Genomic DNA, 18766 nt, shown 5'->3' with positions numbered 1-18766 from the left:
GTTCTCCTTATTTCTAGAGGTTCAAATTAACATCTGCTATTGTTTCTTTATTCCAGTATACCTTTGCTCCCACCTTTTCTCTTTGTGTCACTCTTGTTAAGTATAATACATTTCTATATGTTATAGGCCTTGAAATACACTTATATACATACTCTTTTATACAATAAAGTACTTATTTTTTAAAAATAAGTTATAAGGAGAAAGGAAAAAATATACATTTATACTGTCTTTTGTAATTACATAATTCCTTTACTGTTTGTCCAGGTGGATTTGTATTACCATTTGAAAAGGTAACTTGCTTTCTGCTTGAAAATCTTCTTTTAGTATTGCTCATAGAGTAGATCAGCTAGCAATAACCTTTCCTCAAGTATCTATGCTTGAATTTTTCCACATGTTGTTTCAACCAAAGTCGGTATTTTGGGGAATAGCTTCCAAGCCCTTTGATTTTATGAATGGCCTCTTTTCCTGGGCAAAACCTCTGAGCCATGGCCCCTTCTACTGGACAGGGATGGGAGCCTCTGGTCTTCTTTGCTTGTCTCTCCAAGCATGGAAACTCCACCCTACAAGTGAACCACAGTGAAGGGATCAGGAGGTGTTCTCAGGCTGAGAAGCCTGGGTTAGACCTTTTACTCTATGACTGGGGTGGGGGAGGTTGAAAGCCCTTGACATCTGGTCACGCTCACCAGGAATTTAGTTTCTACAACTTGGTGTTGGAGGGAATGAGAAATGCTCATAGACTGCCCCTCCTAATGGGATATTTTATCCCTGACGGGAACATGAAAGAAGAGGGAACACAGGCTTCTTGGTCATATCCACCTGTAGTGGAATGTTTGACAATCTGCATTGAAGGTGGGGAAGAAGCAGGCTGTAAAACAAGTACCATGGACGCTTGCTATTGTTACCATAGTTGTAGGGGTCTTCTTGAATAGATGTTTTGTTGTTTGATATATGTTTTTATGACAATTTGCAGGATTTTAAATGGTTCAAATGATTATGACAAAAGTAACAATGATATACTCTGAAAAAAATAAGTTAAAAGACTTTGGCGGGGCATGGTGGCTCATGCCTGTAATCCTAGCACTTTGGGAAGCTGAGGTGGGTGGATCACTTGAGGTCAGGAGTGTGAGACCAGCCTGGCCAACATGGTAAAACCCATTTCTATCAAAAAACACAAAAACCAGCCAGGCATGGTGGCATGTGCCTGTAATCCCAGCTACGTGGGAGGCTGAGGCAGGAGAATCACTGGAACCTGGGAGGCGGAGGCTGCACTGAGCCAAGATTGCAACACTGCACTCCAGCCTCCAGCCTGGGGGACAGAGTGAGACTCCGTCTCAAAAAAAAAAAAAAAAAAAAAAACTTTAAAGTAGTTTTAATAATGATGAAGCTAAAGTGTTCAGGAAGAATAGGAAAAGTTTGAATAAAATTATTTTATAAAATATGATCAAGAGAGAACAATAAATCTCATTTCATATATGCCTAATGTATACTTTTTAGTGTTGTGTAACTAACAAATAAATGCTTACAAGGGTTTTTTGCAATTTCTTGTTTTTACTGTAAAATAGAGTTTATACCACCTATTCTGCATGTAAGTAGTCATGAATGAAAGAGACACATAACATATGAAACTCTTAGAAAACAATTTATGAAAAATCAAATTATAGTATACTAAATAAAAAGAGGAAAGTCATCTATAAATTAAATATTTTTACAATTATTCACTCACCAAACAAAGGCAGCATAGTAAGGTGGTTCAAGAAGAGGGTTTACGATCAAGACTCCCTGGGTTCAGATTAGTTATAGTGCTATGAACTTAGACAACTGATAAAGTCTTTCTGTGCCTTGGTTTCTACAAAATCATAGGGAAATACTTGTTATGAGATTTAAGTAGTGTAATTCATGTAAACCAGTCAGCACTGAGCCTGGAACATGAGTACAATGCATGGAGCCCCCTCCTGACTGTGTGCTGGGCACACAGTGCCAGGGACTAGGTGTTCATGAGAGTGTAAAACATGCCCTTTCCTCACTTATTGCACCTCTAAAAGAATAGGCAGCTCCATTGTGAATTGTCTCTTGTTATAGGAAATTATATCTAAAAATTAATGCGATGCCTCCTCATTCTACAACTCTCAACCAGATCTCTAATCTTGAGATACATTTCATTTTTTTCAATACCTAATGGACATGTTCTTAAAACAATAAATGGTCTCTAAGATCTCTTCCAACAAAAAACCTTGAAACTTCATTTTAAACCCTCCTACTAGCAGAATCCAGAAATTGCATTTATGGTTATTGAGTCAGTGCCTTGAAAAAAGTACTTTCAGTTTCACTAGGCTCTGAAGCCATTACAATTGTTGCTTAACTTCTAACTATTTGATCACTGAGGAAAATCCAGAAAGCTACGTAACACCGGAGGGGTAAAATAAAAGTCCAGCGATCCAGTGAAAGAAAAGAGAAGTGACAGAAACAACTTTACCTGGACTGAAGAGAAAAGCACAGGTAAGAACTCCTATTGCTTCCTCTCCAGCTCTGAAGTACCTCAGCTCAGGGACGTGGAGCCTATAACGTTGTGGCAAGGATGGGAAGGAATTTATAAAAGTCAGTTCGTTTTCTTAAAAATGACCAGGACCAGCCGGGCGCGGTGGCTCAAGCCTGTAATCCCAGCACTTTGGGAGGCCGAGACGGGCGGATCACAAGGTCAGGAGATCGAGACCATCCTGGCTAACACGGTGAAACCCCGTCTCTACTAAAAAATACAAAAAACTAGCCGGGCGAGGTGGCGGGCGCCTGTAGTCCCAGCTACTCTGGAGGCTGAGGCAGGAGAATGGCGTGAACCCGGGAGGCGGAGCTTGCAGTGGGCTGAGATCCGGCCACTGCACTCCAGCCTGGGCGACAGAGCGAGACTCCGTCTCAAAAAAAAAAAAAAAAAAAAAAAAAATGACCAGGACCAAATTAGGCTGCAGCTGAGCCTGACGTGGGACACAGGTCAGATGAAATCCTGGTGTTATCAGAAGCAGCATGGCTCTAAGTGCCACTACAGCAGACAGGAACTAAACAGAGTTTGAAATGCGCTAGGATAGTCTTTCTCTTTGTTGACATTGTCTGTGTTGACTAGGGACATAATTACATCTCCATTGTCAGTGATGGAGCTTGCTGAATCCTGCTCCTATGCAGCTAAGAAATGGAAAGAGCTACAAATGGGTTCTTTTCACCAGAAGGAAAGAACAGCAAAGGTAATGCAGAGTAAGCAGCCCACTGACAGGGTTATAGACAAAGGAAAAACTGAAACCCAGCACCAAAGAGGAGGAAGATTCATGAAAACAGCATTTGTTTCAGATTGCTTCTCTAGAAATAATCTAGGCTAAAGAGCTTCCTCTCCTTTCCTTCCTTTTTTTTTTTTTTTTTTTTTTTTAAGAGAGAAAGAGAGAGAGAGAGAGAGAGGGCGGTGGCCTAGTTTTCCTATGCAGAATTTCCTCTGGAGAATTTACAGGAGAATTTCCTGTAATGCATTACTACTAAAGCCAGTATGTTTGCTTACTTTAACCTCTCCCATGCACTCAGACAACTCAGATCCCACCTTCTGGAAACGCCTTCCCTGAATTCCTTGGCAAAACAATAGCCTCATTCATCACCTTGTCTGACAGCTCCCTTGCTGGCACTTTCTCTTTCTCTCTCTCTCTCTCTCTTTCTCTCTCTGTCTCTCTCTCTCTCTCTCATCTTTCGAGCCCTTTGTCCTCCTCTTCCCCACTTCTGTTTCTCCTCTTCCCATTTCTCTTTCTCCTACTCTACAAAATGGAAAAACAGAACAAAACAGAAAACCTAAACCTGCATTGCTGGAAATATATTTTCTTTTAACAACTTCCTATGTAGCTCTCTTTATGTGCCTCCTGGTCTTTCAATCCTTATTTCATGGATTTTTTTTGTTTGTTTTGTTGTTGTTGTCGTTGTGTGTGTGTGTGTGTGTGTGTGTATGTGTGTGTTTCTTAGGAACATTCAGTATTGGCAGTTTTGCATTTATACCCACACTAGAGGCTACCTTATCGTGACGCTAATGAAGCTTAAGTTTCAGGGCCCCTCTCTTGCATGTGCCCCTTCAAAGCCCTTGGAAAGGTCCCTAGGCATGTGTTTCACATGGTTATGTAGTTCTATAAAATTTGCAAAAGTATGTTACATTGGTTCCACTTCCAGAACGGCACTGTGAGAAGCTTTATGGATCTTCATTGCAGGGAAGTAAGCATAACCAGTTGAAAATGGAGGAAGGAACACATTTAAAAATCTCTGGAAATTGTCTTAAGGGCATACATCAACCAATGAAAAATTTACTCATGGGGTTCTTTATTCACCATAAGAATTCATGAATAAACAAATCAATATTGAATTTCTTACATATAGCCAAGATGTAAAAAAAATTCTCTATGTCCTATTTTATCTTCTATTTATTGTCTAGTGTAAATTTTTTAATAAGAATCCAAGGGAAGGTTTTCCACAATAAGGTTGCACGAGTAGTTGACTGTTGATAAGTTGCTGTCATACCAATATTTAATCTGATGATAATATTTCCATAATTTTTTTAAATGATACAGATTTTCCCTCATCTCTCTCACTGACACACACAAAACTTTTGGCCATCTTGCGGAATTTTGTGACTCTATCCTCTAAATGCAAAAGACTGGAAATTCTAATTCATTCCAACTCCTCCCTTGCAGAGAAGAGAACAACGCCCTGGACATGGCTCCAGAGATCCACATGACAGGCCCAATGTGCCTCATTGAGAACACTAATGGGGAACTGGTGGCGAATCCAGAAGCTCTGAAGATCCTGTCTGCCATTACACAGCCTGTGGTGGTGGTGGCAATTGTGGGCCTCTACCGCACAGGCAAATCCTACCTGATGAACAAGCTGGCTGGGAAGAATATGGGTGAGTGGCATGAGCAAAGCTCTGCAAACTCCCTTCTGTCCCACCACACAGTCAGCATCCATTATGAGGATGTGAGGAGAGGAAGCTGGCGCTGGGAATGATAGGCTAACTTTCCATTCACAGTTGGGCTCCTTATCTTCACTCTTCTAGGGGTTAAGAGTCAGCTCGTGGCTGTTCTGAAGGTAGTGAGTTATCTCAATTGATTGTTCACCATGAGTTACAGTTGAACTCCTTGTTCTACTCTTTCCCCTCACCCTTCTCACTACTTACTGCACTTGGCTAGTCTTTTTTTTTTTTTTTTCTTTTTCTTGAGACAAGGTCTTGCTCTGTCTCCCAGGCTGCAGTACAGTGGCAAGATCTCAGCTCACCACAGTCTTGACTTCCTGGGCTCAAGCAATCCTCTCACCTCAGCCTCCTGAGTAGGTAGGACTACAGGTGCATGCCACCACACCCGGCTAATTTTTGTATTTTTTGTAGAGACAGGGTTTCACCATGTTGCCCATGCAAAGAACTTTTTAATCTTCCCCAAGAGAAACTCTGTGCCAATTAAACAAAAGGCCCAAAAACCCCCATCTCCTACCACAATTCTACATTCCATCTCTATTAATTTGACTACTCTAGGAATGTTATATAAGTGGAATTCATTCAATATTTGTCCTTTGGTGACTGGCTTATTCTAATTTACATAATGTCTTCAAGGTTCAGTGTGGTAGCATGTGTCAAAATTCTTCCTTTTTGGCCAGGCACTTACGCCTGTAATCCCAGCACTTTGGGAGGCCAATGCAGGCAGATCACCTGAAGTGGGGAGTTCAAGACCAGCCTGACCAATGTGGAGAAACCCTATCTCTACTAAAAATACAAAATTAGCTGGGCATGGTGGCACATGCCTATAATCCCAGCTACTTGGGAGGCTGGGGCAGGAGAATCACTTGAATCTGGGAGACAGAGGTTGTGGTGAGCCAAGATTGTGCCTTTGCACTCCAGCCTGGGCATAGAGTGAAATTCTGTCTCAAAAATAAAGAAAGAGAGAAAAAATTCTTCGTTTTCAAGGCTAAGTAACTGTATGTGTATACTAATTTATCTGTTCACCTGTCAGTTGACACTTGGGTTGCTTCCACCTTTTGGCTATTATAAATAATGCTGATAGGATCATGGGTGTCTAAATATCTGTTCAAGTCCCTGCTTTCACTCCTTTTAGGTATACACCCAGAAGTGGAATTGCTGGCTCATATAGTCATTCCACGTTAAATTTTTTAAGGAATTGCTATATCATTTTCCACAGTGACTGCACCATTTAGCATTCCCAACCGAAATGCACAAGGGTTCTAATTTCTCTTCAAATTCACCAACATTTGTTATTTATTGTGGGATCTGGTCAACAGCCTGCAATGCAATGGGGCTCTCTCTTTGTTCCCAGGTGGATCGGCAGGTTGAGAAATAATAAACACACACAAGATAGTGAAAGCTGGGTCCAGAGGGGTTACCACCTTCTGGTCCTGGGATGCCGTCAATGCACTGGATACGCCAGCATTTATCATTAAGTTTAGTGAGGGCGGGGGTAGGTTAGTGAGGGATTTAGGGCCATTTGATTATGAGGTGAGATGGTCACATGGGGATGTGATTTTTTTCTTTAACATAACATCTGTATGCAGAAGTACAATATACAGAGATAAGAATTTACAATATAGTGCGCACATCAGTAATTTCTAACAGAGCCTTAAAACAAAACACAGTCTTTCCATATCTTCCATTAGTAAGATAATAATCAGCAGTAACAGTTGCAGCAAAAGCTGGTTACAAACAATCCATAGAAACAAGATGTGAAGCTAGACAACTCGTTAGACCAGAAATTCTCAGAAGGGAGTATGCCTTAACCCTAAAGAGGCCCAGAAGAGCCGTGGCAAGATGAGGGCGTTTATAGCCCCATCTTATCCATATGGACAGGCGCCCCTCATGCATCCATTTATAGGTTCACCACAAGGGTCACATTCCATTCCCAGAGCTATGAACATCTGCTTTTCTGGGATAGGAATCTTGGTGATGTGAAACCTCCCTGACTGCACGTCCATTCATAGGCTCTCTGCAGAGGGAAGCACATCACGTACTGTTGGCTCATTCTGGCAGTCCAACCTGGCATTGCCTTTACACAATCCTGCATGCAATTTTGTATTTACAATGATCAGAAGCATTTCATCTTTTATTCGGTAGCAATAGTTTCAGGGGGTCTCCCTACAGTTATTTTAATTTCTTTTTTTTTTTTTTTTTTTTTTTGAGACACAGTCTCACTCTGTCACCCAGGCTGGAGTACAGTGGCAAGATCCCAGCTCACAGCAACCTCCACCTCCTGGGTTCAAGCGATTCTCCTGCCTCAGTCTCCCAAGTAGCAGAGATTACAGGTGCCTGCTGCCATGCATGGTTCAGTTTTGTATTTTTAGTAGAAATGGGGTTTCTCCATGTTTGCCAGGCCAGTCTCAAACTCCTGACCTCAGGTAATCCACCTGCCTCGGTCTCCCAAAGTGCTGGGATTTCAGGCTTGAGCCACTGCGCCTGGCCCTTTTCAATTTTTTTGATAGTCACCATACTAATGGATGTGAAGTAGTATCTCACTATGGTTTTAATTTGCATTTCCCTAACAACTAGTAATGTTGAACATCTTTTCAGGTGCTTATTCGCCGTTCTTTAGAGAAATGTCAATTCAAGTTCTTTGTTTACTTTTTAATCTGTTTGTGTTGCATTGTAGGAATTCTTTATATTTGCTAGATATCAATTCCTTATCAGATACATGTTTAGCAAATGTTTTCTTCCATTCCATGTGTTGCCTTTTTTATGCTGTTGATAGTGTCATTTGATACACAGGAGTTTTTAATTTTGATGAAGTCAAAGTTATCTGTTTTTTCCTTTCACTGTCTGTTTTTTCCCATTTGTTTTCTCCCATGAGTTTTATAGTTTTAGCTCTAAATGGTTAGTTCTTTGATCCATTTTGAGTTACTTTTTGGATTGTGTAAGCTAACAGTCCAACTTTTTTTTTTTTTTTGGCATGTGAGCATGTGAATACTGTTTTCCCAATGTCATTTGTTGTAGAGACTCCTCTTTCTGCATTGAATGATCTTAGCACCCATGTTGAAAATTATTTGACTATAGATATGAGAGTTCATTTCTAGGTTCTCTACTCCATTGGTTGATAATAGTGTTTAAGCCAATACCAAACTGTGCTGATTATCCTGGTTTTACAGTAAGTTTCAGAACTCAGAAACTGTGAGCCTCTGACTTTCTTCTTTCTTTTTGAGATTATTTTGACAATTTGGAGAACTCTTGAAATTTCATATGAAAGTTAGTGTGGATATTTTTAATATTTTTATTTATTAAAAAAGTCATTGGAATTTTGATAGGGATTGCATTGAATCTGTATGTCACTTTTACAAGATGTCTTTCTAATTATTTATCTCTTGCTTAATTTCTTTTAAGAATGTTTGGCCAAGTGCAGTGGTTCACACCTGCAATCCCAGCACTTTGGGAGGCTGAGACCAGCAGATCACTTGAGCTCAAGAATTTGAGACCAACCTGGACAACACGATGAAACCCCATCTCTACAAAATATACAAAAATTAGACAGGCCTAGTGGCACATGCCTGTAGTCTCATCTACTCGGGAGGCTGAGGTGGCAAGATTGCTTGAGCCTTGGAGGTCAAGGCTACAGTGAGCAGTGATCACAGTCCAGCCTGGATGACACAGTGACACTCTGTATCAAAAAAAAAAAAAAGAGTTTTGTAATTTTTATTATACAAGTCATTGCCCTCTATGGTTAAGTTTTTTGGGTTTTTTTGTTTGTTTGTTTTGTGACAGAGTCTCACTCTGTGGCCAGGCTGGAGTGCAGTGGAGCAATCTCAGCTCACTGCAACCTCCGCCTCCTGGGTTCAGGCAATTCTCATGCCTCAGGCACCCGAGTAGGTGGGATTACAGGCGCCCACCACCACACCCAGCTAACTTTTTTTTGTATTTTTAGTAGAGATAGGGTTTCACCACATTGGCCAGATGGTTTCGATCTCCTGACCTTGTGATCCACCCACCTCGGCCTCCCAAAGTGCTGGGATTACAAGCGTGAGCCACTGTGCCCAGTCAATTTTATTCTTAAGTAGTTTGCCCTTTTGGTGGTATGTTTAATGGGATTGCTTTCAGAATTTCCTTTTTGGATTGTTCATTGCTACTGTATAGAAATGCAGCTGATTTCTACATGTTAATTTTGTATGCTGCAACTTTGCTGAATTCTTTTTATTAGTTCTAACAGTTCTGTGTAATATTTAACGTTTTCTACAGAGATAATATCATCAATGAATACAGATTATTTTACATCTTCCTTTCCAATTTAGATGCTTTCTGTTTCCTTTTCTCACCTAATTATGCTGGATAGGACCTTTAGTACTTTGTGGAAAAGAAGTGGCAAAAGTGGGCATCCTTTCCTTGTTCCCATATTAGAGGAAAATTTTCAGTCTTCACCATTGAGTATGAAGTGGGCTATGAATTTTTCATATATGTCCTTTATATTTTTATATTGTTGAGGTAATTTTTTTTCTATTTCCCTACCCTTCTTCTTCTTTTTTTTTTTTTTTTTTTAAAGACAGAGTCTTGCTCTGTTGCCCACGCTGGAGTGCAGTGGTGCTATCTCGGCTCACTGCAACCTCCACCTCCTGGGTTCAAGTGATTCTCTTGCCTCAGTTTTTTTCTATTTCTAACTTGTTGATTGTTTTTATCATGAAAGGTCCTGAATCCATTTATATACTGGATATTCAAATTTTTCTATTTTTCTGATTATAAGTAAGGTAAGTACGGATTGTGCTTTTGGTTATCTCTCTTAACATTAATTATGACGCTACATTTGCCTCAATTTCCAGAAGTACCTGCTATTAAACCTCCAGCCCTTCTTATTCCATCTCTTCTTTACAGGCTTCTCTCTGGGCTCCACAGTGGAATCTCACACCAAAGGAATCTGGATGTGGTGTGTGCCTCACCCCAAGAAGCCAGAACACACCCTAGTCCTGCTTGACACTGAGGGCCTGGGAGATGTAAAGAAGGTAAGGGTCAAAGATTCAATTTTGGAATAAGCCTCTCCTCTCTGAATATTTTAAGCACCATTTAGTTTTTTCTTAAAGAAGTATTTGCATTTAACTATAATTTGTCTTTTCATTTCCGTGTACATGTCATAAGGCCAAACTTAGCAAAAAAAAAGTTCATAAGACAGAATCCTAGAAGAGCATGTTGGTCAACACACAGTATTCTACTAACTGTAGGTTGTAAGCTATGTGAGTTAACACAGATGCATGAAGAGAGCACAAATAAATCCAATGTCTTGAGTCCTATCCTGCAGAGAACTTATAATTCAGTAGCCTGAGCAAATTTAAATTATACTTCAGGCCTTAGAATGCCCACCAACCTTGAATGTTTATTTTGCAATTACCTGCCAATGATCATAAGAGGACCTAGTGAGAATCAGCTGAGTAACAATTATTTTGTTTGGATTTGGGTTCTTTTCCTGGGTCATTAGTCTTAAAAGAAAACTCTAACTTATGATATACTTATACTACTGTTACTCTGGAAAGAGCTGTGACGATGAAACTTGCTCCTGACTCCAGTGTGTCTTGACTTCCAGGGTGACAACCAAAATGACTCCTGGATCTTCGCCCTGGCCATCCTCCTGAGCAGCACCTTCGTGTACAATAGCATGGGAACCATCAACCAGCAGGCCATGGACCAACTGCAGTATCCTTTGTGACCCAGAACAGCACCAAGGTCAGAGGGGACACCTGTATTCATAAACCAGCTGCCTAACTGTGAATCTTCATGAATCAAGCTTAAGAGGAGAAAACAAAAAATAATGCAAGTACGAGGAGCGATCCCATGTATCCACTTTAGAAATGACACTTAGGAGCAAAGGAAAATGGAAACTTTGGGAATGTGTTGAACTAATATGGGATGAGGTCCCTGTTCATTTTGTCACATTTCCTTAGTTAGCTACTCAGCTATGTGACAGAGCTGACACATCGAATCCGATCAAAATCCTCACCTGATGAGAATGAGAATGAGGATTCAGCTGACTTTGTGAGCTTCTTCCCAGACTTTGTGTGGACACTGAGAGATTTCTCCCTGGACTTAGAAGCAGATGGACAACCCCTCACAGCAGATGAGTACCTGGAGTATTCCCTGAAGCTAACACAAGGTAACAGGGACGTACCATTGATAAATGAGGATGACAAAACACTGGAAATTATCATTTTTTAGTTTACTATTGATAGTTTTCTCACATTTATAGTTTTCTATATCTCTAGCTTGCTATTCTTAAGAATTAATGCTTGCTATTAGCAATCAAAAAGGTTTTTTGAAAAAAGGAAAAAAGGAATGAATGCTTGCTGAATATCTAAATTAATAGACTAGATTTTAAATTATATTCTCCTGTGTTCTAAAATAAGTTTCTTTTTCTTTCATTTTCCCCTATTGTATAATTTAGGTAAATTTTATCTCCTTATGTAGGGTTTGTGATTCTGTATTTACCCATAAAATATGAAGGCAATGGATATTTATTTAAAGAACATAGATTAAACATGAACAGTGTACTAGTCCAAATGTTGGCAAACTGCAGCCTAAGACAAATGATGGCCAATGCTGCCTGCCAGCTGTCTTTCTAAATGAGGTTTTTTGGGAAGAATGCTCTGCCCATTCATTTACATATTGTCTAAAGCTGTTGTCATGCTCCAATAACAGAGTTGAGTACTTGGAAAAGAGACCACCTAGCCTGCAGAGCCTAAAATACTTACTATTTGACCCTTTATAGAAACACTTATATTAGGCAAATTTCTTTATTATGTTTTTCTAGGTACCAGTGAAAAAGATAAAAATTTTAATCTGCCCCGACTCTGTATCCTGAAGTTCTTCCCAAAGAAGAAATGCTTTGTCTTTGATCGCCCCGTTCACTGCAAGAAGCTTGCCCAGCTCGAGAAACTACATGATGAAGAGCTGGACCCCGAATTTGTGCAACAAGTAGCAGACTTTTGTTCCTACATCTTTAGCAATTCCAAAACTAAAACTCTTTCAGGAGGCATCAAGGTCAACGGGCCTCGTAAGTCCCCTTCCTAGTACTTCTGCTCATTGTTAAAACTAAAGGATGGCCAGGCATGATGGCTCACACCTGTAATCTCAGCACTGTGGGAGGCCGAGGAGGGCAGATCACTTGAGGCCAGGAGTTTGAGACCAACCTAGCCCGCATGGCAAAACCATGTTTCTACTAAACATACAAAAGAAATTAGACAGGCATGGTGGCACATGCCTGTAATCCCAGCTACTTGGGAGGCTGAGGCAGGAGAATTGCTTGAACCTGGGAGGCAGAGGTTGCAGTGAGATGAGATCACGCCACTGCACTCCAGCATGGGTGACAGAGGAAAAAAAAAATATGAAAGGAGCATGGAATAACTCCACCTAGTTTGAGCATTGAAAAATCCCAATCTACTGCTACATTTGTGTTAAACTCTAGATGACACCAACATTTCTAATAGATTTTGTTGGTCAACTTTCTTGGTGGGATAGGATAGGAAAAGCAAAGGAAAAAAGTTTTATTACTTAAAATTGCCACAGTAAACTGGGCCTGTACTGTACAGTAGCCATTAGACAAGTGGGACTATCTAAATGTAAATGTAAATCAATTAATATAAGGAAAAATTAATGTCAATTCACATGGCTATATTTCAAGGGCTTATATTTACATGTTCTCAGTGGCTAGCTTACTGAACAGCACATACAGAACACTTCCATCATTACAGAAAGTTTACTTTGACAATGCTGTGCTAAAATGAACCAAATGGAGGACTCCTTTTGACTAGGAGAGTATCATTTGTTCCACAAGTATTGATCAAATGCTACTGTGAATAGGCTGAGGATACAGTCATAAATGAAATAGCTATGGGTTCCTTTTCTGATGGTGCTTGGGGCTGAAATGGATGCAAACATTCAACTAACACAGGCCTATGTCATTTAGAACAAGGATTCTCAAATGTCAGTATGCATACATATCATCTGGGGATCTTACCCAAAGAGAAAAGTCTAATTCAGTAGATCTGGGACAGAGGCTGACAATAGGCATTTCCAGCAAGCTTCCAGTTGATTCTGAGGACCTTGATGCTGTGAGGAAAATAGGTGGAAATTGACATGTTCAGAATTACACAGAATACAGAATTTTCTTTAGTACAAGAAACATTATCGTTTGTTCTCTATATGTAGGTCTAGAAAGCCTGGTGCTGACCTATATTGATGCTATCAGCAGTGGGGACCTGCCCTGCATGGAGAACACAATCCTGGCCTTGGCTCAGATAGAGAACTCAGTTGCAGTGCAAAAAGCCATTGCTCACTATGACCAGCAGATGGGCCAGAAGGTGCAGCTGCCCACGGAAACCCTCCAGGAGCTGCTAGACCTGCACAGGGACAGTGAGAGGGAGGCCACTGAAGTATTTATGAAGAACTCTTTCAAGGATGTGGACCATCTGTTTCAAAAGAAATTAGCGGTAATTTTTCTGTCACGTTTACATGAATTTGGATTTTGGAAGGTAAAATACTACTAAGAAATGAAATTGGTATTTATTTTGAGAGAAATAATTATTCTAGATTTTAAAATGGTGACAACTAGCTCTTGGTAATCGTAATAATCAGAAAAAAACAATTTTATTACTTCAGACTCAAAGTTTAAAAACATTGCTTATCAATAAAGGGTCTTCCCTTTATTAAATTCATGTAACTGACAATCAGAGCTTCTAATCAAATTACATGCCCACTCTTCTCAGACTGATTTGATATTCTAGCCAAATGCAAAGAAAATTTTCTTCTTAGTTATCTTGAGCAGGGTTCTGTTCAACCACATTTATTCCATATGAAATCATTAGTCCAATATGCAAAAGCAGAGTTTTCCTCTAACTGTTGACATAAAGCTATCAATCTCAGCCCTGAATCTCACCTCCAAAAAGAAAGCGACTTCAGTAGAAAGTGGGATCAGGAGGAAGAGGGTGCTCCTGCTGAGGAGTCTGTCAGTTTCTCCAGGGTCATTGACTTTTTATTTTCAGAAGTCTTTCCCAAAATTCTGAGGTCAAGCTCACATCCTTTCCCTGTTATTCTTTTTACTTCGTGCTTTTACATTAAAGGTCCAGCTAGTAAAAAAGCGGGATGACTTTTGTAAACAGAATCAGGAAGCATCATCAGATCGTTGCTCAGCTTTACTTCAGGACATTTTCAGCCCTCTAGAAGAGGAAGTGAAGATGGGAATTTATTCGAAACCAGGCGGCTATTGTCTCTTTATTCAGAAGCTACAAGACCTGAAGAAAAAGTACCATGAGGAACCAAGGAAGGGGATACAGGTAACCAAGATTCATCTGTCAATTATGGAAATCTGCTGACCTGCCTCCTACAAACACTAAGGTGACCAAGTCTCGTTGCACACAGGTGTGCTTTTTTGTCTGTATAACATTCATGCTTTCATTCAATAACATATGCAGGGAGACTGTTACACCAGATATGTCCCAGGTGCTCATCAAAGGAAGTGCAGTCAGCGGGTGCGGTGGCTCAAGCCTGTAATCCTAACACTTTGGGAGGCAGAGGCAGGCAGATTGCTTGAGCTCAGGAGTTTAAGACCAGCCTGAGCAACATGGCGAAACCTGTCTCTCGTAAGAATATAAAAATTAGCCGGGCACTGTGGCACATGCCTGTAGTCCCAGGTACTCAGAAGGTTGAGGCAGGAGAATTGCTTGGGCCCGGGAGGTTCAGTGAACCAAGACTGCACCATAGCACTCTAGCCTGGGCAACAGAGCCAGACTCTTTCTTTCAAAAATTAGTTAATTAGGCCGGGCACAGTGACTCATGCCTGTAATCCCAGCACTTTGAGAGGCCGAGGCAGGCAGATTATGAGGTCAAGAGATCAAGACCATCCTGCCCAACATGGTGAAACCCCATCTCTACTAAAAATACAAAAATTAGCTGAGCGTGGTGGCGGGTGCTTGTAATTCCAGCTACTCGGGAGGCTGAGGCAGGAGAATCACTTGAACCCAGGAGGCGGAGGTTGCAGTGAGCTGAGATCGTGCCACTGCACTCCAGCCTGGCAACAGAGCAAGATTCTGTCTCAAAAAAAAAAAAAAAAAAAAAAAAGGTAGTTAATTAATTAGAGAGTGTAGTCAATTAACTATTGAGTTATAAATTCAATTATCAGATTAACCACCAAGTTGTTGTCATGATCATTACAGCTGAATTTTTTTCTGTTCCAAGAGACAAAAACCCAATGATGGTTGCTTTAAAAAAAATTGGTAATTCATCGTTTTAGGTTTCAAAGTGGATTTAAAGGACATCTGGATCCAAGATTTCAAATAATGTCATGATCTGTCTCTCTGCCTGATGTCCTCCCTGCATTCCCCACAATTCTCTCCCTCTCTTCCTCCCTCTATCTGAATCACTCTGACTTGCTCTCTCAAGGAGGGCTTCATTCTCCAGTCAGCTCAGCCCATATGGAACCACAGCATTAAATTTAGAGCCCTCAATTTGAAAAGAACAGGGAATCTTATTTCCCAGTATCTATATCATCCTCCTAAATAAGATTCTGCTAAGTAAGGTCATCTGATTGGCCAGCTTGGAGCATGTATCTGGCCCTGTGATAGAGAATCTTGACTACCAGGCACACCAAGAGGAAGAATTCTCAGAAGAAAAGATGGTTGACAGACGAACAGGAACACCTGCTTACAGCCATTTCCTACTTCTCACTCTGTGTTCTCTGGGTCCTAAGGCTGAAGAGATTCTGCAGACATACTTGAAATCCAAGGAGTCTGTGACTGATGCAATTCTACAGACAGACAAGATTCTCACAAAAAAGGAAAAGGAGATTGAAGGTGAGGAGCAAGTCAAAGGATCAGCTTATCCTAAAGCTTTTCAAATTTTAAATAATTTGACTGGATAAACCTAACTTCCATAAACTAAAGCAAGACGTGTCTTACTTATTGAGGTCATCTCTGAGTAGGTCATATGCAGTCAGCAGCAACAATGGCAAGTAAGTTTATAACAAAGAATGAGGTAATAAGATAACCCCACACAAACTTTTTTTCTTCCTTTTCCTCTACAGTGGAACATGCAAAAGCTGAATCTGCACAGGCTTCAGCAAAAATGGTGGAGGAAATGCAAATAAAGTATCAGCAGATGATGGAAGAGAAAGAGAAGAGTTATCAGGAACATGTGAAACAATTGACTGAGAAGATAGAGAGGGAGAGGGCCCAGTTGCTGGAAGAGCAAGAGAGGACCCTCACTAGTAAACTTCAGGTATCCAAATGCATCACCTTGTTGTTTGTTTTTCTGTTTTCTGTCTGTTCTTCCTGATCACAAACTTAGTATGGCAGAGAGAACATAAAGCCCAGGGGAAGGATTCTGCTTGCTCACTTGTACCTTCTTGTTTCTGTCTATCTGACTTGAAGTGGCCACTGCCTACATGTGGTCACTAAAACTTTATTTGCAGCATGTCACATTCAGTCCTTTTTTAGTATATCCTTCCACTTATGACTCTCATATACTAGGCATCATAAAAATGCCTTATCTATATCTCTTGCTTAATACCATATGAAGTGAGAACTTCATCCCAATTACTTAGGAGAGGAAACAGAGGTTCAGAAAATATTAAATAACTTTTATAGTGTCACACAGCTAGTAAATATCTGACCCATCTTCATCACTTCATGGAATCCACAGTAATATTTTTTCTATCCCATCTAGTATGACTTTGGCTCTAAGATAACTTTTATGAGCAGAAGGACTCCCTAACCCTCACACCTGTAGGGCAGTCTACCACTCCTGTCTGTTTTCTGTGCCCTACTCACAGCTTATGTTGAGTTGGGAGCTATGTGCAGAAATTATATATGTTAAGTCTGGCACTTGGATTTCCTTGCCTATCTTCTGCTACCCCTGCCAACAGGGAGTAGAGACTTAGACCAAATTTCCTGATCTAAGATTCATATACCTCATCAGATTTTGAGAGTACCTTATTTCTGTATTATGTGTATATATAATAATATGTATGTAGGTAGGTGTTTTAAAAAGTCTATAATGCATAGGGAAGACTTGAAGTCAAATATATTAAGATTGACCACAAAGGTTTTGTAATAGGGGGAAAAAAAGCAAGAACTCTTTTGGCTATAGAAAACCCAGGAATGCATGTGGAAACTAGATAGCTTATAGAGATTTACTTAATGCTACACTTATTTAGTCTCCATTTGTCCCTTTTTAGGAACAGGCCCGACTACTGAAGGAGAGATGCCAAGGTGAAAGTACCCAACTTCAAAATGAGATACAAAAGCTACAGAAGACCCTGGGAAAAAAAAACAAGAGATATATGTCCCGTAAGCTAAAGATCTAAACAACAGAGCTTTTCTGTCACCCTGACTCAAGGCATAACTGAAACAATTTTAGAATTTGGGACAAGTGTCACTATATTTGATAATAATTAGATCTTGCATCATAACACTAAAAGTTTACAAGAACATGCAGTTCAATTATCAAAACTATGTTTTTTCCTTAAAAAGATTGTAAATTGTGCAACAAAGATTGCATTTACCTCCGTACCAACAGAGGAGGGGTCATGAGTTGCTGCCATTCAGAAGTTTATTCTTCCAGATGACCAGTGGATACTGAGGAAAGTCTTAGGTAAAAATCTTGGGACATATTTGGGCACTGGTTTGGCTAAGTGTACAATGGGTCCCAATATCAGAAACAACCATCCGAGCTTACTAGGGAAGACAGTGTACAGTTCTCCATTATATCAAGGCTACAAGGTCTATGAACAATAATGTGATTTCTGGACATTGCCCAGGGATAATTCTCACTGACAGATCTCAAGCTAAAGCAAACCACCTTATACAAAAATCTAGAATCTTATATTTTCCATAGGAAGGTAGAAGAAATCATTAGCATTGAGTAGGAATTGAATCATAAACAAATGGGCTAATGAAGAAATATTTTCTTTCTTCTTCAGTTCATCTAGATTATAACGTTAATGTGACACTTTAGACCTTTAGACAGTTGACACTGAATTAAATAATCACATCATAATAATTATTCACTGTGTAATTTTAGTGATGTATAACTTGCAATGATGCACTTTGATGACAGAGAATATGTCAGAAAATTGAACTAACTTAATTATTTGATTGTTTTAATCCTAAAGCATAGGCTAGTCTTTTCCTAATTCTTAAAGGTCATACTTGAAATCCTGCCAATTTTCCCCAAAAGGAATATGGAATTTTTTTGACTTTTTTTTGAACAATAAAATAATTATCTTGTTATTACTTAGTATATGTAGACTTCATCCCCATTATCAAAAGTCCTAGGTAAGTGGTTGACATTTCTTACAGCAATTACAGTTTATTTTTGAACTAGAAATAAACTAACCTAGAAATAAAATAAGTTTCACTAGTTTATTTCCTTTTTTTTTTTTTTTTTTAGTTTTTCACCAAAAAATAAGGTTTGAGTCTTTATAGCAGTGGTTGGCTAACTTTTCTGTAAAATGCCAGATGGTGATTATTTATGGTTTTGCAGGTCAACTGTCTCAACTACTAAACTCTGCATATAGTACAAATGCAGCCATAGACAATACATAAGTAAATGGGTGGGGCTATGTACCAATAACACTTAATTTTCAAAAACAAGTGGCACACACAAGCTATAGTTTGCAGACTTTTGCTTTATAGAAACATTGGTCAAAGTTTCATTATATACCTGCCTTATTTTACATACATTTATAAGAATCATAAGGATTAGATTGTATATGTTAGAATCTTAAATAATTATGTAGTGTTT

General features: G+C 39.7%; 1 protein-coding gene across 2 annotated transcripts; it reads left to right on the top strand.

Moving 5' to 3' along the window:
- Positions 1 to 2285: 2285 nt before the first annotated feature.
- GBP3 (guanylate binding protein 3) lies at positions 2286 to 18373 on the top strand. Of its 2 annotated transcripts, XM_025365011.1 has the most exons (12): positions 2286 to 2496; positions 4704 to 4915; positions 5253 to 5338; positions 9857 to 9984; positions 10560 to 10669; positions 10930 to 11126; positions 11781 to 12023; positions 13178 to 13458; positions 14089 to 14301; positions 15714 to 15816; positions 16047 to 16240; positions 17199 to 18373. In XM_025365011.1, the coding sequence occupies exons 4-12, from the start codon at positions 9904 to 9906 to the stop codon at positions 17325 to 17327; spliced, it is 1551 nt and encodes a 516-aa protein (XP_025220796.1). In that variant the 5' UTR covers positions 2286 to 2496; positions 4704 to 4915; positions 5253 to 5338; positions 9857 to 9903; the 3' UTR covers positions 17328 to 18373. The 2 variants fall into 2 exon arrangements, with proteins under 2 accessions (XP_025220796.1, XP_025220787.1); XM_025365002.1 differs by lacking the exon at positions 5253 to 5338 and having other exon boundaries at positions 2310 to 2496.
- Positions 18374 to 18766: the final 393 nt, after the last annotated feature.

This window comes from Theropithecus gelada, chromosome 1 (assembly GCF_003255815.1).
Source record: "Theropithecus gelada isolate Dixy chromosome 1, Tgel_1.0, whole genome shotgun sequence".
Classification (NCBI taxonomy): domain Eukaryota; kingdom Metazoa; phylum Chordata; class Mammalia; order Primates; family Cercopithecidae; genus Theropithecus; species Theropithecus gelada.
The sequence above is the reverse complement of the archived record's forward strand: the minus strand, read 5'-3'. Positions and strand labels throughout refer to the sequence as shown.

What these genes read in the sequence shown, in the direction of transcription:
- GBP3 (XM_025365002.1), top strand. Translation starts at nt 4,726, where the DNA reads ATGGCTCCAGAGATCCACATGACAGGCCCAATGTGCCTCATTGAGAAC. An exon ending in TTCCCTGAAGCTAACACAAG is followed by an intron (nt 11,127 to 11,780) that starts GTAACAGGGACG and finishes ATGTTTTTCTAG; the next exon opens with GTACCAGTGAAAAAGATAAA. An exon ending in AAAGGAAAAGGAGATTGAAG is followed by an intron (nt 15,817 to 16,046) that starts GTGAGGAGCAAG and finishes TTTCCTCTACAG; the next exon opens with TGGAACATGCAAAAGCTGAA.